The sequence below is a fragment of the Tenrec ecaudatus genome, chromosome 8, assembly GCF_050624435.1.
Source record: "Tenrec ecaudatus isolate mTenEca1 chromosome 8, mTenEca1.hap1, whole genome shotgun sequence".
NCBI classification, from domain to species: domain Eukaryota; kingdom Metazoa; phylum Chordata; class Mammalia; order Afrosoricida; family Tenrecidae; genus Tenrec; species Tenrec ecaudatus.
In genome coordinates this window covers 124,748,832-124,773,589 of record NC_134537.1, presented here as the reverse complement: position 1 = coordinate 124,773,589, position 24,758 = coordinate 124,748,832, and the positions used below count along the sequence as shown (strand labels likewise).

At 48.5% G+C, this 24,758-nt stretch overlaps 1 protein-coding gene across 2 annotated transcripts in view; it reads left to right on the top strand.

Moving 5' to 3' along the window:
* Positions 1-3,395: 3,395 nt before the first annotated feature.
* The window catches only part of STOX2 (storkhead box 2), a 138,349-nt gene continuing 116,986 nt past the window's right edge, over positions 3,396-24,758 (top strand). For both annotated transcript variants that reach the window (XM_075556837.1, XM_075556838.1), the window contains exon 1: positions 3,396-4,936. In XM_075556837.1, the coding sequence (XP_075412952.1) occupies positions 4,771-4,936 (166 nt within the window). In that variant the 5' untranslated portion in view covers positions 3,396-4,770. The remainder of the gene's footprint in view (positions 4,937-24,758) is intronic.

Below are 24,758 nucleotides of genomic sequence, written 5' to 3'. Positions count from 1 at the left end.
TAGCTTATTCTTCTGGTCTGGATCCTGCATTTGACATATTGACCTGCTGACCCCGGGAGCCATCAAGCAGTCTGCTTCGCATTGCCTGCTGACTGTGGATTCAGCCAACTCTGTAGCCTGACTTGCAGAACTTGGATTTATCCACCTCACCCTCTTACCAGCTTGCAACCTTCCTGCTTCCTGGCTCATTAGCACCAGCAGCTACTTGTGTCAGGAAAGGACTCCACCTTAGCTTTTGACCCACAGACTTCAACTGGACTGGATTTTATTGCTTCTACACTGTGTGAGCTACTTTCTTGATAGAAAATTTTTCTCTAGAGAAGCAAAAACTATGAGACAGATATATATACACACATATAAGTACACATACATATGTAAGCATACACATAATATATACATATATATTCATGTATACACACACACATATATATGAACTATGGGTCATGACCCAAATATACATGTGGACACACGTCATTCATTTGGCTTCTCTAGAGAATCTAGCCTACACAAATGATAAAACAGAAAATTACTCTCACTTTCATCCTTATAACTCTTACACTCATCCAACTTTCAAGAATTTAACAAACTAAGTGTCGAATGGAGAGAACCTCAAGTTACATCCTCACACATTTCCATTTACAATTGTAAGGCTGAATCAGAGCCAAACAACCAATGTCTTAACAAGCACACAATTCATTGCTAGATACAAACACATACAAATTGAAATGCAAAAATAAAACAAACAAACAAAAATGGAAATGCATTACGATTCACTTAGCTAGTTATACACTTTCTGAGTGTTGAATACTGGAATTAGGCAACCAAGGTGTATCAGTCCAGGTGGACTAGAGAAACAAATCCATATAAACTCATATGTGTACAAGAGAGAGTTTTATATAAAGGGTAATAGTACATTAAGAAAGCATCCCAACCCAGTCCAGTCTAAGCCCATAAGTCCAATATTAGTCTATATGTCTAATACCAATCTATAAAGTCCTTTTCAGACTCATGAAATACATGCAATGATGCCGAATGCAGGAGGATCACTGGCCAGTGGGTGGGAAGTCTTGCAGATACAGTGATAGTGTAAGCATCTCAGCGCTGGCAGGGGTCTCCACATGGCTTCTCCAGGTCCCGGGTTCTGGTTGCATCAGGGTAGGTCCATGTGGCTTCTCCAGCTCAGGGCACCTAGGAAGACAGGCCTGGAGACCTGCTTTTGAAAGGTCACTGCTTGGACAACCCTATGGAGTGGCTTCACTTTGCACAAACGCGTCTCTAGAAGTCAGAACTGACTCATGACAACTAGCAACATCCCTTCTCCTAGTTTGCTTTCCCTTGGATTCAGTTCAGCCTAATTCCTGCCCTAATCTTCTGCTCCCAGCTGTGTGGCCCTGGCTCCCAGAGCATTCTGTTGGCAGTATAGGCACTGCGTCTTGTCACTCTCCTTGCATGGCCAGCATTCAGAGGTGGCTGAAGGGAGCTATCACTGTGGCCCAAATAGCCACTACTCCAATTCTTTCGTATCCATAATTACTATCTGCTTATTTTTAAATCAAGTGACATCCCAGCTTATTTTCTAAGTGTATAACTGTTTCCTTCCTTCAAAGAATTCCTCCACTGAAGCCAGTCTGTGTTGAAATTCGCAAACTGTCATAGCTTCTCTATAGCTTTAAGCACTTCGGAGGTTTCTATTGCCTTTAAAATAAAATAGAATAGAATGAAAATAAAATAGAACAGAATGCCCACAACATGGCATATCCATTGCTCTTAAAACCGAATGAAAGCCTGAACCTGACCTACAAGTCCATGCATGATCTAGCTCTCACCTTCCTCCATGACCTCACCCTATACCTCTCTCCCTCTTCACTGAGCTCCAAGGCCAGCCACGCCGGCCTTTTCCCTCTTCCAACTGATACCAAGATTCTTTCCTACTGCAGGGCCTTTGCATATGCTATTCCTGCTCTCGAAGGAACTATTGTTATTCTTCTTGGATGGCACTTCATCCTCTAGCTCAATGCTTACCTGCCATGTCCTATGAAAACAGAGGGTATTTTTCTGTATAGCACGTAACGTAATTTGTTCACTTCTTTATCTACTGCCCTTCTCCCTACCAGACCAAAAGCCACACGTAGACAAGGCCCCACTTGTGGTTCGTTTACTGGGCAGTTAGCACCGTGCTGGCCGATGTTAGATAGTCAATAATTTGCTGAATGAGTGAAGATCACGTCTGCTATTGCACTCACCGTCCGCCGTAAGTCTCTAACTATCAGAGTCATGCATATACTCATTTTTGGCTCATGCGAGGTGCTGAGTAATTGTTTATTGAATTGGATTGAGATATCAAAATGTTAACATCTTATGCATTGATTAATATAGGTTTATTCCTTTTATATTCCTGTGCATTTTTAGCTTTCTTTTTTTACTTTTTAAAAATCGCTTTCTATAGTTTTTATAGTTGTAGTTATTGTGTCTTTAGCAACCTTTACAGTGAAAAAGACATTTTAGCAAAGTGTGTTGTTTTGAGGATATTCTGTCCTACTTAAAAAACAATGTCCCTGAACATTAGCTAATTGGTTAATACTTAATGATAAATGTTGATTTGCACGATTAGAAGTTCCATCTGGTATTTGACGATTGCTGTTATTTATCTATTTACCCCTAGTATCTCACGAGATAAGATTGGTTACACTGGCCCTCGTTGAGGGCAGTCTTAAGATATCCCACAGAAGCGTCAAGCCCAAGATTCTGCATCTGTGGCCGAAGCTGAGTACCCCTCGGCCCGGTTCTCTAGAAACCGAGATTCAAATGGCCTTAGAATAGACCCGGGTTGCGCTAGAACTTCCGGAATCTTAACCATTTAGAGCCCGTGGCTCTTTGCAATAGCTACCGGAGAAGAGCATCTCCATTTCAAGATTTTATGCCCCTGCGAGTGTGAAACAACAGGGTGCAAATTATTTTGACGATTCCATCTCCACCGACGGGGAGCGTAGACTTATCAAAAGGAATACAATATTGAAGGAGAACATCAGATTTGTTGTGCTGTTGATGTTTATAGCCCAAAGCATTTATTTTTGGGGGTTGAGATCTAAGTGGGAGAAACGTGCGTTTTAAACCACAGGCGACAGCGCAGTGTGTCCTGGGGTCAAGGCAATGTGGCGGTGCTCCTTTAACTCGCGTGACCTGGGAGTCCCGGGCCCGCGCCCAGCCCGGCTCCCGGCCCCGCGGCCCGCGCCCCCTCCTCGCCTCCGCGCGCCGCGGCGGCGCATTGTTGTCCTTTAGCGATTGGTCCTTGCACTAGAAACGGCTGCTGTGCAGACCCGTGCCGTGGACCCGCTTGCAGCTTGGCCGGTGGGGAGTGATTTACACGGGGGACCGCGGGGCGAGAGGACGCGCGAGAGAGAGCCCCTCGCGCTGCGTCTTCCCGGCGCCGCGGACCAGGTGCCCCGGGGGTTGCGGTTGTCTGTCCGTCGGCCGTGCTGCCAGTGGCGCCCCCTCCCTCCGGCTCGCGCTTACTTCGGGGCTGGCGCAGGTGGGCAGACCTGCGGGCCGCGGCCGCGGAAGGTGCTCGCGCCCTCTCGCCGAGGGGGAGGGGCGATCCTAAAAATATGTAAATACCCGAGCGCCGACGACCGGCAGGGGCAGCAGCCCGGGTCCCAGCGCCGCCGCCGCGGGGTGTTTTCCGTGAAGACGAGAAGGCGGACCGCATCGCTGCTCTCGCCGAAGGCAGCTTCGTGATTGGCATGAACCGGGGCTGCCGCCCGTGCCCGCGCCCGTCCCCGGCCATTCTGCGCGCCCGCGGGGCGGCGGCGGCGCCGCGGGGCGGCTGTCCACTCGGCGGGCTCGGCGTCCTTGGCAGCCATGGCTCCCCGCGCCGCCGCGGCCAGTAAGTAGGAGGCTGCATGTGCGGGGGGCACACAGGCGTGTCGGCGGCGCCCACCCACCCGCGCCGGGCCCGAGCCGCCGCCGAGGAAGGAGGAAGATTGACGAGGCGCTGCAGTGGCCGGGGCGACGCGGCCGCTTCCCGGACCCCGCGGCTCCCGCGGCTCCCGCGGCCGCAGCTGCTGTCTGCAGAGCCTGCTCGGAGCCCCGCGCCCCCCGCGCCCCCCGCGCCCCGCTTGGAGCCTCGGGCATGAAGACTGCCTCCCGGGGACTGCCGGGGAGGCCGCGGCAGCCGGCGCCGGGGACTGCGGGCCGCGCGGCGGGGAGGCCCGGGGGCCCGCGACTTGCCCACTGTCACCCGAACGCCGGTCGCTGAAGCAGCCCCGCGGCGGAGGGCCTGCGGCCGCCGCCCCGCCGCCTTCGCGGGCGCGCAGCCCGGGTGGACCCCGGAGGCCTGGGCCTCCTCATTCGGTTGGGTCTTTTGTGGCGCGGCTCACAGTCGGCTGAGCACTCCTGCGCTGAATCGGGCCATTGTCTCCGCTCGCGTCGCCCTCGCGGCGAGGCCCCGCGCCCCTCCCCGCCGCCCCCCGGCCCGGGAGCCCCCCAACGTGCCTTCGCCCGCCGGAATCCGGACGCTCGCAGCCGGGCGGACTGCAAATGAAGTGGAATGCATTGTGGGACGTGTGTGAGAGCGGAGCCTTCGCCGTGGGGGTGCGGGGGCGCGCGGGGAGGGCCGGAGCCGCCGCGGGCGGTGTAGACGCCGACGAGGAGGGGCCGGGAACATGTGCGCACAGTCCGCGCGGGTCGTGCCCGCCGTAGACGGATGAAGCGGCGCGCCGCGCCCCGGCGCTGAGGCCCCGAGCAGCGGGGCGGCCGGTCGCCATCCCCACCATGAAGAAGACGCGGAGCACCACCCTGCGGCGCGCCTGGCCTAGCGCGGATTTCTCGGACCGGGCCTCGGACCGCATGAGGTCCCGCAGCGAGAAGGACTACCGCCTGCACAAGCGCTTCCCCGCGGCCTTCGCGCCGCAGGCTTCGCGGGGCTACATGACATCAGGTGGGTCGCCGCGGTTCTGCGCCCGGGCCGGGCCCGCGGGGGCGTTCTCGGTGCGGCGCTGCTGGGGAGCTGGGAGGGGGGCACGGCGCTTGATGGATGCGCTAAGTTGTGGGTGAAGCCGGGGGGAAAATCCGCTCCCATCCACCATTTTGTACCTCCTCAAGATCCCCAGCAGGCCCTCTCAATATGGGGCTGGCGAGCCATTCGTTAGGTACAATCAGGGAGGGCGACGAGCCGGACTTGGGCTTGCAGGAGACAAATGACGGCAACCCCGGCGGCAGCCTCCTGGAGCTTTGTGGACGAGCCTGCGCCCGCTGTTGCCTGCGGTACCGCGCTGGCTCGCTCCTCTGGGTGGGCATCGAGACAGCCGTGTTTTTCTTGCAAGGGAACAGGTTCCACGCACAGTTGTCGGAGTCAGGGAAGAGCTTGGTGTACGTCTCGGGCTGGTCTGGTCTGATTTGCACGTTGGAGCTCATTGCATGCGTCCTGTTGGGTAATGGTGTGTATGCGGATTGAAGGCGCACCCGATTCTGTGTGGCTTTCACGTATGTTGCTGTGGATGAGGTTGTATGGACAGAATGGAGGCTGCATCATGCGTTTTGCATGTCAGGCAGGAAGGACAAACAAAACGGTGGATGAGAGTGTTGGCTTCCAGAGAGGAGGCTTCCTCTCAGCTGCCGTGCAGTGGGAGGCCTTTAAAAGGAGCTAGTTCCCTTTGGCCCTCCAACGGAATGGCTTTTTGGTCTGTTACTTGGGAACCCAGGAATTAACATGCTGGAGGAGATGCTAAGGTTGGAAAAATGCGGAAAATCTTTCCATTTCTTCCTTCTTATTGTTAACCACTTGTGTCGATGATGTGTGAGATGTTGTTTTTTGTTTATTTGCTTTTCATTCGGAAAGAATTGGTTTTCTTCTAAACACAAGGCCATAGAGGAACGGAGATTATGTTTCAAACCACATATTACAACAAATCACTCTAAGCCCTGTCTTAACTGGGAAGATGGCATTGAACTTGTGGTTTGTATTTACAGCCTCGCACTATTATCTTTCTCCTAAACCAGCAAGTCCTTTTAACGGTGGTCAACATCTCATGCTTTAAAAATGTCTTCTGACCACATCTCCATGAATATCAACCTTAAAGGAACTAGCTCCCCCCACCCCCACCCCCACCCCCTATCCTTTTCACAATCTGGTGACATAAGAATGTTGTACTATTTTGGCAATACGGCTCCCCTGATTTTTCTCTTTCATGAAAAGCCAGCTTTCTAACGGAAGCGACAACTACCATTTATACTTCGGCAATTTAAGTTAGTCACTGCACGGCTGTGGTTGCTCTAGCCTGCAGACTTGCAGCAGCAAATTTTGGAATCCACCCGGATCCAGATCTACCCTCAGGATGCTTAATCTGCATGAACTCAGGTCTGCGCTGAGTGCTCAGATCAGGCTTAGGTTGCGTGTATATATATATGCAGTCTGAATGTCGTCATTCTAAATAGCCCCCACCCCTGTCCCCTTGCTCTTCTTTGTAGCTTGTGCTGACACCACAGGAGAAGAGATGGCCATTATTTTTTCAACAAACCTGCAAGAAAGACTAAGACTGTTTGGCACATTCCCCTGGAGCAGTGGTTCTCAACCTGTGGGTCGTGACCCCCTTGGGGGGGGTTGCCGAAGGACCCTTCGCAGGGGTCGCCTGATTCATAACAGTAGCAAAATTATAGTTATGAAGTCCCAACGAAAATAATTTTGTGGTTGGGGGGCACCACCACATGAGGAATTGTATTCAAGGGTCACGGCATGAGGAAGGTTGAGAACCACTGCCTTGGAGCCTAGCTTGACCCATCTTGGCATTCCTTCATAGTGATCACATTTTCAGTCTTTGAGAAAGAACTTCGCAGCTAGGCCAGTGCTTCAAGGTATCTTGAAGACCTGGGGCAGAAGCTCTTGGCTTTAATTGATTCCATTGTCTTATTTCTGTTCTTGACCTCCAGATGGTAAGATGGCCTTAGGGCGATCATGAAGGAGCACTTGCTTCAGATTGGTGGCTTTCTGTGTAGATTCAGCATTTGGTTACTGCTGAGAAACAGAAAACCAGAAAGGAGGAAGAAGAGCTGCGTCATTCATTCAGCATTTTATGGAGTGTCTCGGAAGAGCAAAGTGCTGACTAGAATCTGTGGTTAACGCAGGGCTGGATATAATATGGCTTGTGCCTTGCGAGGGCAGACCCTTACTTCTTTTTCATTGCAAATGTTCGCCGCTACATGCAATGAAAAGCAGGCGTTGGTGTTAGCCGAAGGAGAGAGTCACTATTAAGGAAAATCACATCAGAACATGGAGGAAATAGGCGCCGTCTTTCTCATATGACCCTTTGGGGAGTGTCCTCCTACTTCCTTTCCAAGGACCCCTTTCCAGCTGTGGGTGTCGGCAGGAACAGATGATCAACTGGGGCACTTTGAGATTGATTGGTTACGGGAAGTGCTTTCCCACTTGTGAAATGTGAGGGAAACCCACTTGTATCAAAGCTAGTGATTTGGGTCACCAATCGAGCCTTTGTCACTTAAAGAAATAGAAAACGAAGCAGCTTAGAAACACTTGGGGCTTTTCATATTTCTTCTTTCTGTTTGTCCAGTCATTTGGCATAATAACTCCTAATATCATCAAGCTCCGTTTTCAGTACAAAGAGGCTGGTTGTTGTGTGTGGATGACTCGGGTTCAGAGGTTGAGTCTCCTCAGAGATGCACTAAATAACTGAGCGGAATGCCCGTGAAGAGGCTGGTTTTAGAAAGTCCTTCCAACAACTACTCAAAAGTGAAGCACAAAACCACTCTTTTAAACCTGAGGAAATGGGAGGTTGCTGTCAATTTTCATTAACATGTACCAGTACTGGTCCTCTTGATCTGGCGTAGTTACCGCACACATAGTAGGTGCTTCAAGTTTATGAAAGCAAACTTGCAGGTTCTCCGTGCAAACTTTGTCATGAGACAGAGCCATTTCAGACAGTCTTGCCCTCACTGCTAAGTAATTACCAGTTTGAGGTGTGGTTTGTGGCAATGGTCTTGACCTTTAGGCTTTCCTACACCTTTAGGATAAGCCACAGGTAAGCTCAAGAGGTGAGAGCAGGTTGCTGTAAAATTAAAGGGGCTCTGCAAAGGGCCAGTTAACTAGAGCATCCTAGAACTTTAAACCCTAGCTGGTGTGACCAAGTCTAAAGTGCATCCCCTGATTCACAGGCCTCCTAGCACCCGTCAAGTCCAAGTTCATTGTTCATCTTGAATATTGACTTCCTGGTGGTGACTTTTGGGCAGAAGGAGGAAATCCTTGCCTTTTGTTCCAATCAAGATGACCAATAAATGTGCATGGCATTCTCTGAAGAAGAAAAAGGCGTTGGACCCAATGGATGTAGGATCATCCCTTGGCATTTGCTTTCCCTCAACACTGTGATGTTAAACAGCCCCTTATAGTTTTGCTACATCAACTAGACAGAAAAGCAAGATTTCCTACAAAGAACGAACTGTCTGGTACCATACTCACCTGGTAACTTACCCATGAAATCACACTCACATCCCTTTGTGAAATGATTTTCAAGGCCTGGGGCCTTGGGTTGATGAAGTTGTTAGTCTCAGTTAAAACTGTGGGGACTTTGGCCATTCCCCTAATGGATCCCTTCACTCTTCTCTCTGCTCACAGCCTTGGGGATGAGCGTTTCTTTATATTCCACATATATTGCTACCGAGTTTGAGCCCTTCTTCCTGATGACATTGAGAAGTAAATTTTTCACTCTAAAGACCCTGCAGAGAGCATGTTCATAAAAGACTTTGATTATGAATGAGTCAGTCCAAGTTGGGCTACATCAGAATGTAGTACCTATTATTGTAAAGAAATTTATAATGTTTTTGTATTGTTCATACTTTGAAAATTAATTTTAATTTATCTCTCAATTGTCTTATTGAAATATCTTCAAATATTAATTCTTATCTTTAGAGCTTCTAGTAATTATTTTAAAAATCATTTTATTGCAGGCTCTTACAGCTCTATCACAATCCATGCATACATCCATTGTGCCAAGTACATTTGTTGCCTTCATCATTTTCAAAACATTTTCTTTCTACTTGAGCCCTTGGTATCAGCTCATTTCCCCCCTCCATCCTCCCTCCCTCCCTCCCTCCCTCACTCATGAACCAATAATAATTTATAATTTTTTTTTATGCCTTATACCAACCATTGTCTCTATTTACCTAAAGAATGTTTCTAAAGCATAAAGCAGGCTTTGGAAATGTGTATGTATGTGTGTATACATACACACACATATACACACATACGTACATGTATATATACATATACACACGTGTGTAGACTCATACATCTATAATACTATGGATATAAAGGATTCAAAAATGAAAAAATAGCAAAACCCCAAACTGACATCTCAAGAAAATGTAAGCATTTCCCTGGCTAATTTAGATGACTCAAGTCAGCGAGGAAAGACGGCCGGCAGGCCACCTTGACTCGTTTATTCATTTTCGTTTAGTGGGCATGGGCTCTGGGACACAGTTGACTGTGTGCTCCAGTTCCTTATGTTCTATTATTTTAGGAGACTGAGTTTTTCTGGGGGTGGAAGATGGACACTAGGTTCTAATCTGGGCCTGCCACCACAAAACAGCTGTGTCCCTGGTGAGTGACCCGACCTCACCCCGGCCCAACGCTTCCACTGCAGAGTCAGCCTCAGTGGTGGCTTTGGCAGGAGCGAGTGCCAGAGTTTTGAAGACATATCCATAAATTGTTAAACAAACACACAAACAGAACCCCCGCCCTTTGGCCCCCTTTCTCTTTACTGGCGTCATGCACCTCCATAGCTGGGGCTGATGCTCATTTGACTTGGAATCCCATTATCCCAGCATCACTGAACATTGTGTTAAATGTCTACACTGTAGCTAGCCTTTGCCCTAGTAACCAGAGCAATGGAGTGAGATGATAGACTTGGATTTAGCCAACTATAATGCTATGCAAATTTTAATAAACAGCAGCCTGTCACTTCCTTTTCCCTGGTTGCTGAGATCCATTATCAGCCTGGCTGCTCCGACTGTGTTTTAATTTGAAACTACCTAGGTTGACTCCTTTCATCAGGCAAGTGGAAGCCAGGCCTATTACACTTGGTGGTGAATGACTTGATTCTTTATTTCCCTGGAGAACATGAATGTGCCTACAAAAGGTCACCTCTCTTGGTAGTTCCAGATCTTTTACACTCCTGTGAAGGTTTTTGTTTAAAGAGAGAAATGGGAACGTATTATGTAAAGACGCCAACGTGCTTACGCATTTACAACAAGTCCAGCCTTCCATTCCCTGTGCTCGAGCGCTTGAAGACAGCTGATACCTGGCATGGCCTTTGGTTCACGATTGCTTATGCTGAATGCAGGACAAGTACACCCAAGCAGCAATATCTGCTTAGCTCCTGGTCGGTTAGCTCATGTGTTGGCTTTTGAACTTAGGTTTTTCTGGATCCATCCAGAGACTGTGTGGTATTGAATCTATAAGGTATAAGTTAGAGGTGCTTATGCTTAGATAGAAAATAGAGTGAAGTCACTTCCTGATTAACCTAGAAGGAAGAAATGGCATGGGTACTTAAAAAAAAAAGTGGACACTAGGCTTTTCCCTAAGCAGTTGTGTTAGGCCAGGTTGACTAGAAAAACAAATCCAGTGACATTCATGTATGTAGAAGAAAGAGCTTTGTTTCAAGAAGTAATTATGTATCAAGACAGCATCCCAGCCCAGTCCAACTCAATCCCATAAATCTGATACTAGCAATGATGTAGAATGCAGGCAGATCCCAGGCCGGCGGATGCAAAGTCTGTGGATCCAAGGTCAGTGGAACGTGGCAGGGTCCGTCAGCCCTCAGGGTCAGCCAGCAGAAAGGCAAAGGCAGAGAGAAGGGTGGGGGTGGGGGGGTTCCTAGGACCCTCCTGATGAAAAGGTTGTGCCCACAAAGAGGCACCAATCAGGTTGTGACCTGACTGGCAGATTGGATTTCAACTCCTACACTTCCAAACATCTTCAAGTTGACATGAAATCATCTCTATCCATCACAGTAGTCAGTACCTAAAATATTCTTATTTGAAATCAGCCACACCAGTTGGTCAGAACCTTCTGTTTGTTTCTGTTGTCTGCCCTGAGGCTCTATGACAGAGGAAATCCGCTCTTTATATCAAAGGCTGCAATCTTTATCAGAGTCGGTCACCAGGTTTTTTTTCCCAAGGAATTGCTGGTCGATTCAAACAGCCAAGCTTGCAAACACGACCAAACCCAACCCCACTGCCATGGAGTCAATTCCGACCCCGAAGGACAGAGTAGAACTGTTCCTGGGGGTTCTGAGACTGTAGCTCTTTATGGAAGTAGGAAGCCTCGTCTTTCTCCCATGGAGCAACTGGTGGTTTCAAACCGCTGACCTTACAGTTAGCAGCTCAACATGTAATGAACTATGCCACCAGGACTCTCCAATTTGTCCTGCTTGTCTTTATTTTCCATGACTGTTATTTAAATCTGCCGTTCCCTCGCAATACCTTAAACTGATCTCTCTTCCAGCCCAGTCCACCCTTCAGTTATTGTCCGTTGTAGGCATGGCGCTGGACTGGGCAGTTCCAGGATGTGCAGGGTTGTGGGGACTCTGGCCCGAGTGACAATACCAGAGCAAAAGAGGGATCATGTTGCTTCTCTTTTAAAAGCACCCCAGACTGGTAGATGAAGTCCTAGACCAACACTCTTCATGGCGTGCTCTCCCCCTTTTGCTGTGACTTCATACCTTTTCTTATCACGCTGGGGCCCACGCCCTGTGAGTTCTTTGTCCCTGGCCACTCATTGTGTCCTTAGGTGCCCTCTGCAGTTGATGTTCTATTGTTGGGAAGGCCTTTCTTTCATTCCCAGTCAGATAGACTCTTATTTCACCGACCGGAACACCTCCTGTCCCCTTTCTCTTTCAGCCTTCCTCCAAAGCCTTGTTACACTGAACCACTCCCTTGGCATCTGCTTTGTGCTCCTGTGGAAATGCCATTGTCACCTAGCACCTGCATGCCTCCTCGTTCAGGACAGCCTGCTTCTCAGGAACAGTACCTGCTTCATTCACATCCCTGGGGCACCAGCAGTCACAGAGCGTGGCACATGCCAGGCTTGTGGTAAATGTTTTACTGGATGAGTGACTAAATCATGGCCTCTTTTACAGAGTGGAGGGAAGAGATGTCTGTTGAATTCCTAATATGAGCTGTCGTTTTATATATGAGGAGGCACTTCTATCAAAAAACAAAACAGAAAAGCATGAGCCTGTGCTCCTAAGGCTTCCTGGTGTGATTGGTTGACAGGTCCAGTAGGCAATGATTCAACCACTGGAAAGTAGTAAATGAAGGAATGTAACCCTCATGACGTGGTCAGATAGGCATTGGGCTGCTCACCGCAAGGTTGGTGGTTCAGAGATCCACCAGCTGTTCCATGGTAGAAAGATGAGGCTCTCTGCTTCCGAAAAGATTTACAGTTTCAGAAACAAAACGGAAAATCAAACCCTCTTCCCTTGAGTTGATGCAAGGGGTTCAGTCAACCGCGAAGTGAGGTGACTGGTGTGGAGCCGAAAAGGAGTGCAGAGAAGAGAAGGGTGTGAAGGGAGAATGCGGAGAGCTTGGAGTCTTGGAGGACTCAGTAGGATTCGGAAAGTCAGAGTATTGGGAGAAGGTTGTGGGAGCAGCATGAGCCAAGGCCTGGAACTAGAACTGGAAATGTGTACTTGGACTGGCCTCTCTGCCACTATGAGATGTATCTTGAGAGATTGCTAGCTTGGTTGGGTGGGGACTTGAAATTTAGGTGGGAATTCACAGGTGTGTTGTGATAGCTAATAGATTTTTGAGTGCGTGAGAGAAAAGATGAAAGGAACCTTTTAGGAAGATGTGGCTGGCAGCGGTTTGTGGGAGAATTGGAAGAGAGGAGGGTGGTGCAGGGGTTGGTGTGGGAATCCAGCAGTGAGATGACAAGGGCCCCCCTAGACCAGTGCTCCCCGACACTGAGGCACTAGCACAACACCCTCCAGGTATTGTTGCCCTGTTCACTTGCCATCTTAGACCGTGACTAGTGCATTCTTGGATTTGATCTACTTTTTAAAACCTAAATGCCCTTAAAAGAAAAGTCTGACATGACATAGGTTCCATTTGCTTAGTCTCTTCTTCAAATTCCCATTTTAAACGAACATTTATTTTAGTAAGACATATTCAACTAGGTACCATTTAAAATGGATTTGCATATCCTGGTTCAGAGACCGGTACCAGGTTAAGCAGGAAGCATGGGAGTACATAGAGAGGGGGAGCCCAGGGAAACAATGGGTGCCGGGCTGTCCGTTGCTTGGGAGGTAGCAGGGGCTTTTGTCAAAGAGGAGAATAAGTGACAGGGGAGCTGGGCCAAGTAGGGCAGTGATGAGTCCCCATCGGCGCGGGTGGGGTACACTGTCGATGTAGAGATAAATTGCGGGCAATTAGAAATGCGAACCTGGCACACGAGCGGAAAATGAGGGCTATAGATAGGTACAGGTTGAAGGTCATCCACAAAGTGTGGGAGTTGAGACTACAAGAGTAGGTGAGCTTTTTGCACTTGATGTTCGACTTCTTGGAAGGCAGCAGATGACTGGGTTATTTTTATTTCCAGCAGATGGAGGGTTGATTGGATCCCTTGGATACTGAGAACCCCCTTTGGGTTTCTCCAAACCCGGGGCACTGAGGTTAGGATGGCATGGAGATTGTCCGCCACCCTGTTCCCCAAAGCAAAGTGCTGTTTAATTCTTGGATTTGCTTTATTAGTGTTTTTTGATGGGGTTTGGGTTTTGGCCGTCATTCAGAAGCTGCTGTTAAAAGGTGTGTGCTTCCGGGGCCTGGAGTCGGGTTTGACGAGGTCAGATCTGTGTTGGAAGCAGCATAAAGACTAGACCAGCTCTGGCAACAAAGTGCGTTTCAAACACCTGTCATAGACCCATTCCGCTGAAGAATGATGGGTCAGCTCGCTCATGCACACAGTTAAGAATCTCCAGTTATCTTTTCATGCTAATCCAGGACAGCCCTCCAGGCCAGGTTTTCTCCGTTTGAAGATAAAAGAGAAATCTTTGGTAGATGCCTGTGGGTATTAGGGGTCACGGGAAGTGTGTCTCGCCCTCCCCGTCTCTCGGACTTGACTTGCTTTGCCGTTGCCCTGTCAGGTCGCCCCACTGCAAATTCCCATCTGGTTGGTTCCCTTTGGAAATCATTTCATTATAGGATAAAATGAAGGCCTGGTAGCAGTGCAGGTGCAATGGGAATTTGCCCGATTTTGGAAGCTGAACCTGCATTCCGCTCTAGAGAAGCTGAAATTGCCACGTAATTGCCTTCCTGGCTTTTGCCTTATAGAGCTTGGACCAGTGACCCCAATTCACTGCCACACACTTGACGCTGGCTCATAGCGACTCTGCAGGACAGGGTAGAACTACCCTTCTGGGTTTTTCTGAGACTAGAACTCTTTATGGGAGTAGAAAGCCCTGTCTTTCTCTCCTGAAGGGGCTGGTGGTTTCGAACCACTTTTCACCAACGACATACTCCCTCCCAGACTTCGAACCTGACATTTGTAGGCAAGAGCGTGGGGACCGGGAGGCGAAGAATGCCCTGGAGGTGACTGTGGTGGTGGGCCATCTGTGCCGCAGAGGCGGCTGCCTTTGTATCTGGCTCAGGTGCAGTGATGTCCTAGTGAAGTGGCTGTGGCCGGAGAGCCCCAAGGCTGATCCGTCCATCCTCCCTGAAATCCTCAGCGTGACTCAGAATAGCTTAGTACCTTCCTTTCCCGAGGGCCTGTGTGGCCCAGTGACTCAGCGCCGACACGTGGGCCACGTGGTCTGACTGTGCAGTCCAGCCCTGCCATCAGTGGTGCTGCCCTGTGGAGGCATCCCCAGTCTCAGGGCCTCAGTTTCCTCATCTGCCCAGGGAGCTGATTTCTCTTTCTTGTTGGTGTAGTTAGTGCCGTTAAGGGGAGTTTCTACCTGCAGGGACTCCCTGTCCTCCAGGGCTGCCCCGGCTGTCGCCTTCATGGAGCAGGTGACCAGGGTTTCTCCCATGGGCCCTCTCTCCCTCATTCATGCCTTCAAGTTGATTCCCGCTCAAGGGACCCCAGAGGACAGGCTAGAACAGCCCCTGTGCATTTCCTAGACGCTGTGTTAGTCTGAGTCAACTCGGGAAACAAATCCACAGAACTTCATATGCATAAGAGAGAGTTTTATATAAAGGGTAAGTATACATTCAGAAAGCATCCCAACCCGATGCTGTGCAAGCCCATAAGTCCAACATTAGCGCATATGTCAGACACTGATCTACAAAATCCTCCATCTCACAAAACACACAATGACACCGAGTACAGGAGGAAAGCCGAATCAGTGAATATGTTAGCATCTCAGTGCTGGCAGGGGTCTCCACACGGCTGCTCCAGCATCCAGGGCTGCATCAGGGTAGGCCCATGCGGCTTCTCCTTAGGAATGTCTCATAGGAAGTGAGCCTTACCAGCTGAAGCAGGGAACTGGCTAAGGCAGCTGCACCCTGGTCCAATAAAAAAACTAAGAGACCCGAGAAATTAGAAAGGCATGGCTCGCTGAGCCATTTATCTCTCTGCCCTTTAATTAACCCCACATGTGTTTATTGGCCAGGTTGGCACAGTAAACCTTAACTGTCTCAGATGGTGACTCTTTACAGGAGTGGTAGGGATCAAACTTACCAGCCTTTTGGTTAGCAGCCAATCACTTCGTCACTATATCTCTAGGGGTTTTCAACTACCTTTTAGGTTTGGGGGGAAGTCCTAAATGAACATTCAGCAAGCACTGAGCCACGAGCTTGACAGAAGATGTTGTTGTCAGGTGCCGCTGAGTCGTCTCCATCTCATGGCAACCCCGTGCACCACACAAGGAAATACTGCCTGTTTCTGCAACATCTTCACAACTGCTGTTACCTTTGATCCCATTGTGACAGCCACTGTGGCAGTCCACCTCACGGAGAGTCTGTCTAGTTTCCCTGACCTCGCCTTTACCCAGCATGATGGAAACGATGTGAGGCAAGACTTACCATCATTTCTTCTCAGGAGCAGCCTGGCTGTACTTCCTCCTAGACAGATTGTTTCAATAGTCAGTATTCTTCACCAACACCATGCATCGGATGCATCAGTTCCGTGGTCTTCCTTACTCACTGGTGTCTATAAGGTGATTGCAAATATGATGGGTTGGGTTAGACACACCTTAGTTGATCGGGCACATCTTTGCATCTTAATACTTTAGAGACATCTCTAGCCCCAGATTTGCCCATCGGGACACATCTTTGTTTGCTTGGCGGCTGCTTCTACTAGCATGTATAAAGGAGCTTGGTGCATAAGAAACTTTATACCATCACTCCCTCTTGGGGACTCCTATCAAAAGAGTCAGAGTTGGTTTCTGTCGCATAGAAGCAAGAACACCGCCTGATACAGATAAGAGTAAGCAGAATCTCCACCAGTTGTCGCCTCAAGTCAACAAAACCCAACTCACTGCCAGCCAGTCGATGCCGATTCATAGCCACCCCATAAGGCAGGATAGAACTGCCCCGTGAGTTTCCGAGACTGTCAGTGTTTATGGGACTAGAAAGCCTTGTCTCTTTCCTGAGCACCAAGGGGGGCTGCATAATCATAATCACTACCCCTCCAGGGCTCCACTGGCACCTCAAAGTCTAACTTGAAGAGTAGACGCTATATAGGTGCCGTCGATGGTTGCCCACTCATTTTGAAACAAGCCTCCACAGCGTAGCCCATGCGCGTTTCCTTTCCTCAATCATATACTCCTTCCTCCCTTCTGCTTTGTATCTTGGGACTCCCTAGTGCTTAAAGCCCAGCACGAGTGCTCTTTCCTCAGGGAAGCCCCTGGCTGGATTGAGTCGGACGGAGCTGCCCCTTCTTCTGTATTCCCGCAGCACACTGTGCTCCCCTCTGACACCACCTGTGTACACCTGTCATCGTTTCCTTGTCTGATGGTCAGCTCGTTGAGGACATGGATCACATCCTAATTAACATTGTGTTCTCAGTGTACAGCTGAGTGCCAGGTATGCTCCTGTCACAGCCACGGAGGTGCATAGCTGTGGGTTGACTTTGCCACGCTAACACCCCCAGTCGTTGGAGGGAACAATCGGACGTTTGCCTCGCACGTCTTTCTTTCACTGCACTCCTAGCCGGCCCCAGAGGGGTCCGGAGTGGTGGTGGCAGAGCAGGGTGGGAGCTCCTGGGCCCTTCGGCTGGACCGCGGGAGCAAGTGGATGTGAGCTGGCAAGTTAGAGGCACCTCAACGGTGTGCCCACAACAGGCACTATGATTTTTCCTTTCCATTTTCCACACAAACGTTCTGAAGCCCCCTCACATGTAGTCTTCTGTTTCTGGATAGTTTAAATTCCAATATGAGTTCTTGGTGAAATCCTAAAACAATGTAGCCTTTTTGAACCCATCAAACTTCCAATGTAAAGCATCACTTTAGATTGGATCGTAGAGGTTGTGATTACAGGGGGGCTTCCAGTTAATGTAATGAACTGATTTGGATTTTCATTATGATTGGTGTCTAAATAATTAGAAGAAGAATTTTGACACCCCACCCCCAGTCCCTGCTTGCTAACCAGCACGTTTGAATGCGGCCAGTGGGCAAGCTGTGGGTAAAATTAAAACAAACAAATAAAAACACAAAAATTCCCTGTTTGACCAGGAAATGAACAAGCCCCAAAGTGGGGTCCAGTGAGGTTGAACTTAGTGTCAGTTGAGTTTTTCCTCTTTTCTCATCATGATTCTGCCTTGTGATTATGATGCAGTGACTTTATACAGCTGTAGTACATACAATCAGAGAAACCCTTGCTTGGGACACTGCTATACTTACTGGAAGGTTAAGCTTCCCTTGGTTTGTATGATCTCTCAATCCTCAGGATTCCTGTCTGTCAAATGACAGAACAGTATCTCATTTATGTTTGATATGTATATTAGAGGAGCAAGTGAATGCAAAATCATTAGCCCAGCGCACAGTCTTTATGATTGCGTTTTCACCATTACTGTGCTACTATTTCTTTTGGAACACCACAAATAGGATTGACCTGTTCCTATGTGTTTTCCATCTGAGGCTGCTCCAGGGTTAAAAACACGAACCAAACTCAGGACCATCAAGTCAGTTCTGACCATAGCAACCCTGAGAATAAAGTATCATGGCCGCTGTGGGTTTCCGAGGCTACAAAGTCTCGCCTTTCTCCTGAGTCTGGCTGGTGATTTCAAACCGCTGACCTTGTGGTTAGCAGCCCAATGTGTAACCCCCTACACCACCCAGCCAAACAAACTCACTGCCATCAGTGCAATTCGAACTCCTTAAAAACAGCTTTCCATTAGATTCTTAGCCTACCGTTTGGTCCTCTTAATTGTAAGCCAAATATTCCAATTCTTCATGGTTTGGGTATGTAATCTCCTAAGAAAACCCACAGAAGTATGCATTTTTACCAGGAGGCTCTCTTGCCTTTGGATTTCCAACTGAGGACAAATGGCGGTGTGCTCCCAGTGTTCCTTTGAAACAGAAGCCTGAGCGAGTCCGGCCTTGTCTGCATCACCGGACATGGTTTGCTCTGAGGCACTTACTTGCACTTTGCAGCTGAAGGTCAAGGAAGAATAAAAGGCCCCTGGCCAGTGGGCTTAGCCGTCTTGGTGTAAGCACTGCAGGAGGAGAAAGGCTACATGTCTAAGGTAGAGCAGCCTCGCCCAGCATTGCAAGTGAAGTCCAGTGGCCTCTGTTCTCCAAAGCAGGCCTACTCTCCTCCTCTGGGAGGACGGTAAAGGTGGCATCTCCAGCCAGAGTGGCTCCCAGGTTGTGTGAGGAGAGAGGGTGTTACCACTTGGGGTCCGCTTTTCACATGTGTTCATATTTAAGCAGCTTCCCCCAAGAGCAGATGGCTTGGCAGCGCTCTTGTGGCTCTGGGACAAGCGCCTGAGCGGAGGGAGGAGAAAGGATTTCCCATCCTCTGCAGCCTTCCATGCACCCTCCTCCTCTCCACCCCACTTCCCAGGCAGACTACTAATCCCGGGCCTGAAAGCTCAGAGCTTCCCAGCTTGCCTCCTTAGCGACATCCACTTTCTAGTAGTTCTCATCTTTCACCTTTCCTTTTCCACACTTTGCCCCCACCCTCAACTCTCCTTTCCGTACCTGGAAGAAGGACTTAAAGGAAAATCCAGAGGTATGAGGTAGCTTGTTTCATAAGTTCACAGCCAACGAACTAGATGGATGTAGCTTTCTCTAATGGTGACTCCACCCATCCAGGCATCTCTTGGATTAATGTATGTAGGGTTGGTTTCAGATTATGGAAATAAGATGGATCTTGTCATAAAAGTGAGTTACATGAAGTTTTGGGTTTCACAGCTGTAAGAATTGGGTGGGGAGTGGTGACTGAGCTCCTACGGGCAAAGGAGGATCAGACTCAACATCCACTCAAGGTCGGTGCTTGTGAGGTGGAGCTCAGACCTGCTTCCACCCACCCCCTTCCTTACTGGTCTGACAACCACGCTCCATCTGAAGGCAGCCTTCACTTAGAGAAGCTCGATAATTCATTGAACTGTTGGGAAAACAAAGATTTAGGATCAGGGGGCTTGTTAGTGATGCTGATGATCTCACATCAGGATCAGAAATGCCGAGGACACAGTTCCCCCATGACAGCTACTTCTCTGGACCAGGACCTCTCAATCACTTTGTTTTTTGACCTCTACCCTGCTGGGACCATGACACAGATCTTTCTCTTTTAGCACTGCTGATAAATGCCCCAGAGGACATAGCATTCCACCCAAAGCCCCAATCCAGAGATACTCAGCTCTGTCCCACAGGCCTGCAAGCTTACCGTCCTCTAGTAAGTGCCTGGAGGCGCTCACCACATAAGCAACTCTGCTCAAAGACACTCTGTTTCCCTCCCTCCATAGGCCAAGAAGCCCAGTGCTCTGCCTCCTGCTCCTCCCTCTGCTGTCCTCTGGCATCACAGCTCTCTGCCGCCTGGAGCTGGGAGGGCCAGGGTGCAGGGACCTCACCCTCCGGAGGTGTGCTCCACTCCTTGTTCTTTTACCACAGTCATAGTGAGAGTCCCCCAGCCTGCCCGGGCCCCATTCCTGCTTCTGCCACAGTTAGTTTTATGCCTAGTGGGCTGGCACTACTGATCAACCCTATGATAGAGTCCAACGAGTTTACAACACAATTAACCCTGCTAACGTTCAGCTGAGTTAGATCGTCCTAGCATCCTCTTCCACCTCATTCTTTTCACTATGCAAACGATCGAAAGATGGTGAAAATGACCAAAATGGGACACTGGGATAGTAGCCCCAGTAGACGTGCTAGGCCTGGGGTCATCACATACCTTTACTTTGTAAAAACACAGCATCTGTAAAATGCGGTAAGATGAAGTGCAATCAAAAGAGGTAGGCCTGTATTGGCTATTTTTATTGTCTGTAGAAGTGTTATTTCTGGAGAATCGAGACCTCCCTCTCTCCAGTATGCTATATGCTGCTCGATGTGGGTGAAGTGAACATGGAAAGGGCTGCAGAGAACATGTGTGGTGCCAAAGGCAGAGGAAGAGTAATAGACCACCTTGACCTTCAAGGGTGGCGCCAGCGTTTCTCGCTGACCACTGCACCACTGCATCCCTTCGGGTGAAAGCACTCTCTCTAGTGAAGACTGGAGAGTTGGTAGGTTGAGATTCACACTGTAGGCTGGCTGTAGCGATGGCTAATGGTTCAACAGCATTGTGCAGTATGCCCCCCCCCCCAAGGTTTTTTTATTGATATTGGCAGTGGGAAGCCAGAGGTCAAAGGGCCTGAAACGTATGTACAGGCTTCCTCTTTTGGTCTGGGGACACATTTCCTGACAAGGGAACAGTGCTCCCATGTGCTCCAGACATTTAGATATTCAGAGGGAGCCTTGCTACCCCCACTCTTTGCTCCCTCAAGGAGTGGGGCCATTGCTTATTGGGCATGTACTTGCTGGCAGGCTGGGCCTGAGCATTGCCCCCAACTCAGCCCCTAGAATCCTGTGAAGTCAGCTGCCAATGAGTAATTTGAAAAGCACTGATGACCAAATGAGGTCATCCACACGCTTAATTATGGATGCATTTTGATTTTTAGGCTGTCCGTTATATATTCAGTCTGCATAATGGAGCCTTGCTCTGATATCTACTCCATCATAAGTTGGTCCTGATGTAAGTTTATTATCAGTATCTTTATAAATCTGATATTTGTGTTTGAGGATTGGAAATATTTTATCTGCGTATGATGACATCAGGAAATTAGATGGCACAACACTGATATGTAAAACATATCACCAATGATAGAAAGCACACTAAACAACAATGCCCTCAAACAAATGATCATCTTAATTCAAAAACATTGAACGTTTGGGACAATTTGAATAGTCAAATCCACCCTCATTTCACCGCCATTGGGTTGATTCTGAGTTCTGTGTTAGAAATGCCCCGTGTGGGTTTCTAAGCCTGGAACTCTTCACGGGAGAATATTCGTAAAATGAATTCCTGAGTTTATATGTATATATTATTTGCTTTCACTAACATTTTAGGAACCCACTTGAGAGGTCGATGTTTGTACTGAGGATAGATTTTATAGTGTTGTGCATAGTCTCATGATTCAAATATTTCCATGTGGTATTGGAAAATATCATCTCTACTCTGCCAATTCACCTTTCTCTAAGACTTACCTCGCCCTTGCCTAAAGAGACGCTGGACCGACCAGGTCGTGGGATGCTGACTAGCGCTCACCCTGTACGCAAGAGAGGCGGTGCACCCCACGGGATTTTCAATGGCTGATTTTTCAGAAGGCATTTCCCAGCCCTTTCCTTGAAGGCTCCTTTAGGTACACTTGAACCTTTAACCTTTGGTCAGTAGTCAAATGTGTTAACTGTTTGCATTACCCAGTGTCTGGAGTCTCCTAAAAATCCGTTCCAGGATTTGGAGGGGAGAGTTTTTGCCTTGGATATTTCTTACCCCTGCTCATCTTGGTTTTATTAATTAGTTAAGTTTTTCAGTCCACTTCTAAGCTTTGAAGTCTTAATTGGCATTGTGTTATGTGCAGTTAGGTGTGCAGTGAACATCCTGAATTCGTGGAGATTAAATCATGAATTAGAGTTGCAAAACTTGAAGGTCTTAACTTATTTGGGACTAGGGCTACCTGACAACCACATTGGGAACTTTAGACGGGAAGAAGTTCCAAACCCAAGCATCATTCAACTCATTGGTAAAACCATGACCTCACCTCCCTCGGTGTTCCCTGGTACACAGCTTTACTGTTTTCATTAGGGAAAATGGCTGGAGAAACATGCGACCTAAGGGCAGTCTGAGGCTCCCCATCTGTTGGTGTTTGATAGTAGACATTCTCAGATCCAAATAACTGAATAATATATCTTGTCTGTAATACAAAACTTTAAGATGACAGTATCAAGGACGCAAAACCCAGGAGTGACAGGGGCTGAAACCAAAACCCAAAATCACAGTTATTGAGTTGATTCTGACTCAAAGCTGCCCCACAGGACAGGGTAGAACTGCCCACCATGGTGCGTTTTCAGACTGTAACTCTTCATGGGAGTAGAAAGCCTCAGCTTTCTCCCGAGGCATGGCTGCTGGTTTCAAATTGCTGGCTTCTGGTGAGCAACCTAACACTGTAACCTGCAGAGTGCAAACTAAGATTAAGGCCAAGATAATCAAGACATTGATCAACGATGGTTTTTTGTAAAAGTGGTTTAAGAAGAATCGATGGTTTAAGTCGGATGACCCCACTGTGTCTTTGGAAGGGCTCAGTTGACGGTTTCGAGCACATCAGGTGTGTATTTTAAATGCTTGCTTGGGCAGAAGAGGGCAAAGTGCTTTGTGACTCCTGAGAGGAGCCTCGTGCTTTAAGAAAACCCCGTGCAGTTCCCCCAGTCAGCCGTTGGTTCAGGAAGATGCGCTCAGCAGTCCATGCAATGTGGAGATAACTGTGAACAATATGAACATGCACTCGTCACCAGGAGGAGCACTTGCAGGCGTGCTACCCAGTCAGCCCTCACTGAAAGTGGCCCTGCATCATGGAACACCATGTTGCCGTGTCCCGTGCCATGCCCACGAATCAGTTGCAGATCGGACTGCTGTGATGGGGGGTGGGGGGTTACCCTGGCTGGTTTTCAGAAGTAGATTGCTAGAACTTTCTTCCGAGTCTGCCTTAGTCTAGAAGCTCTGCTGACATCTGTTCCACGTCATAACAATGTACAGGCCTCTACTGACAAAAGAGCGGGAGGTACCAGTGAGACGCGCTGGTCGGGAGTCAAGCACACTTAGCTCACGCATCATCTTTGGGGTGCATAGCTTTTAAAGTGAGAACAAGTAAAGGGAGATCTCCTTCATAATCATGCTAAAGAACAAAACTTTTTAATACACCAGTCTTTTTGAAACAGTAGCATGGCCTTTGAGTAATCGGTAACAGTTAAAAGTTCTTTTATTAACCCTTCTGCTCCTTTGATGGCTAGTTAACTCTTGGTGTCAGGTGGTTCCCACTCACAGTGACCCTGTGTGCCACAGAGTGCCATGGTGCCCAGTCCCGTGCCACCTTGCAATCGCGATGTTTGCATCATTGTTGCAGCCCGTGTACCATCCGTCTCGTTGACAGTCTTCCTCTTTTCATTGTCCTACTTCTGTACCAAGCATGATGTCCTTCTCCAGGGACTGGTCTCTCCTGATCACATGTCCAAAGTACGTGAGGTGAAAGTCTTTCCATTTGTGCTAATAAACGAGCATTCTGGCTGTACTTCCAAGACAGATTCCTTGGTTCTTTTGGCAGTCCAGGGGACTTTCAATAACACATTGATTCTTCTTTGGTCTTCCTGACTCAGTGTTCAACTTTCACATGCTTAAAAGGCAATTGAAAATACCATGGTTTGCGTCAGGTCCACCTTAGTCCTCAAAGTAACGTCCTTGGTTTTCAGCACTTCAAAGAGGTCTTGTGTAGCACATGGGCCCAGTACGATGCATTGTGTGATCTCTTGATTGCTGCTCTTTGAGCATTGCTTGTGGATCCAAGCAAGATGAAGTCCTTGACAACAGCCATCTTTCATCAGGATGTTACCTACCGCTCCAGTTGTGAGCATTTTGGTTGCCTTTACACCAAGTTCCAGTCCACACTGAAGGCAGGTGCCGCCAGCCCTCCTCACTGTCAGCCAGCAAAGTTGGGTCATCTGGATGTGGAAGGTTGTGAATAAGCCTTTTTTCAATCCCGATGCTTCCTCCTCCTTCTTCCAACCCAGCTTCCACGATTATTTGCTTAGCATACAGATGATGAGAGGCTCCAGCCCTGACACACACCTTTCCTGATTTTGAACCTGCACTCTTCCTTTGTTCTGTTGGCACAACTGCCTCTCGATTCATGTACCAGCGATGGAGGGACTCAATGGAGTGTCTGGAATTCCCATTTTTTAAAGACTATCGATAGTTTGGATTATTCCCACACAGTCGAATGCCTTTGCCAACTAGTATAACGCTTAAGTCTTCTGTATTATCAGCTGTCAAAATGCTAAAGAAATATCATGCAAAATGATCAGCTTTTACTCAAAATTGTGATTTCTAGTGGCTCTGAGATTTTAACTTTAGCATGTTCACACCAAAGCCAAGCATGTTCACAAAGAGAAAAGACTGACATTCGTTTGTACGCCATCTCCCCCGATGGCAACTCTGAATGTTTGCCAATCCTGCTGCGACGGATAGGGCTTCACAAGGAGTCGGACCCACAAGTTGAGAACCACAGC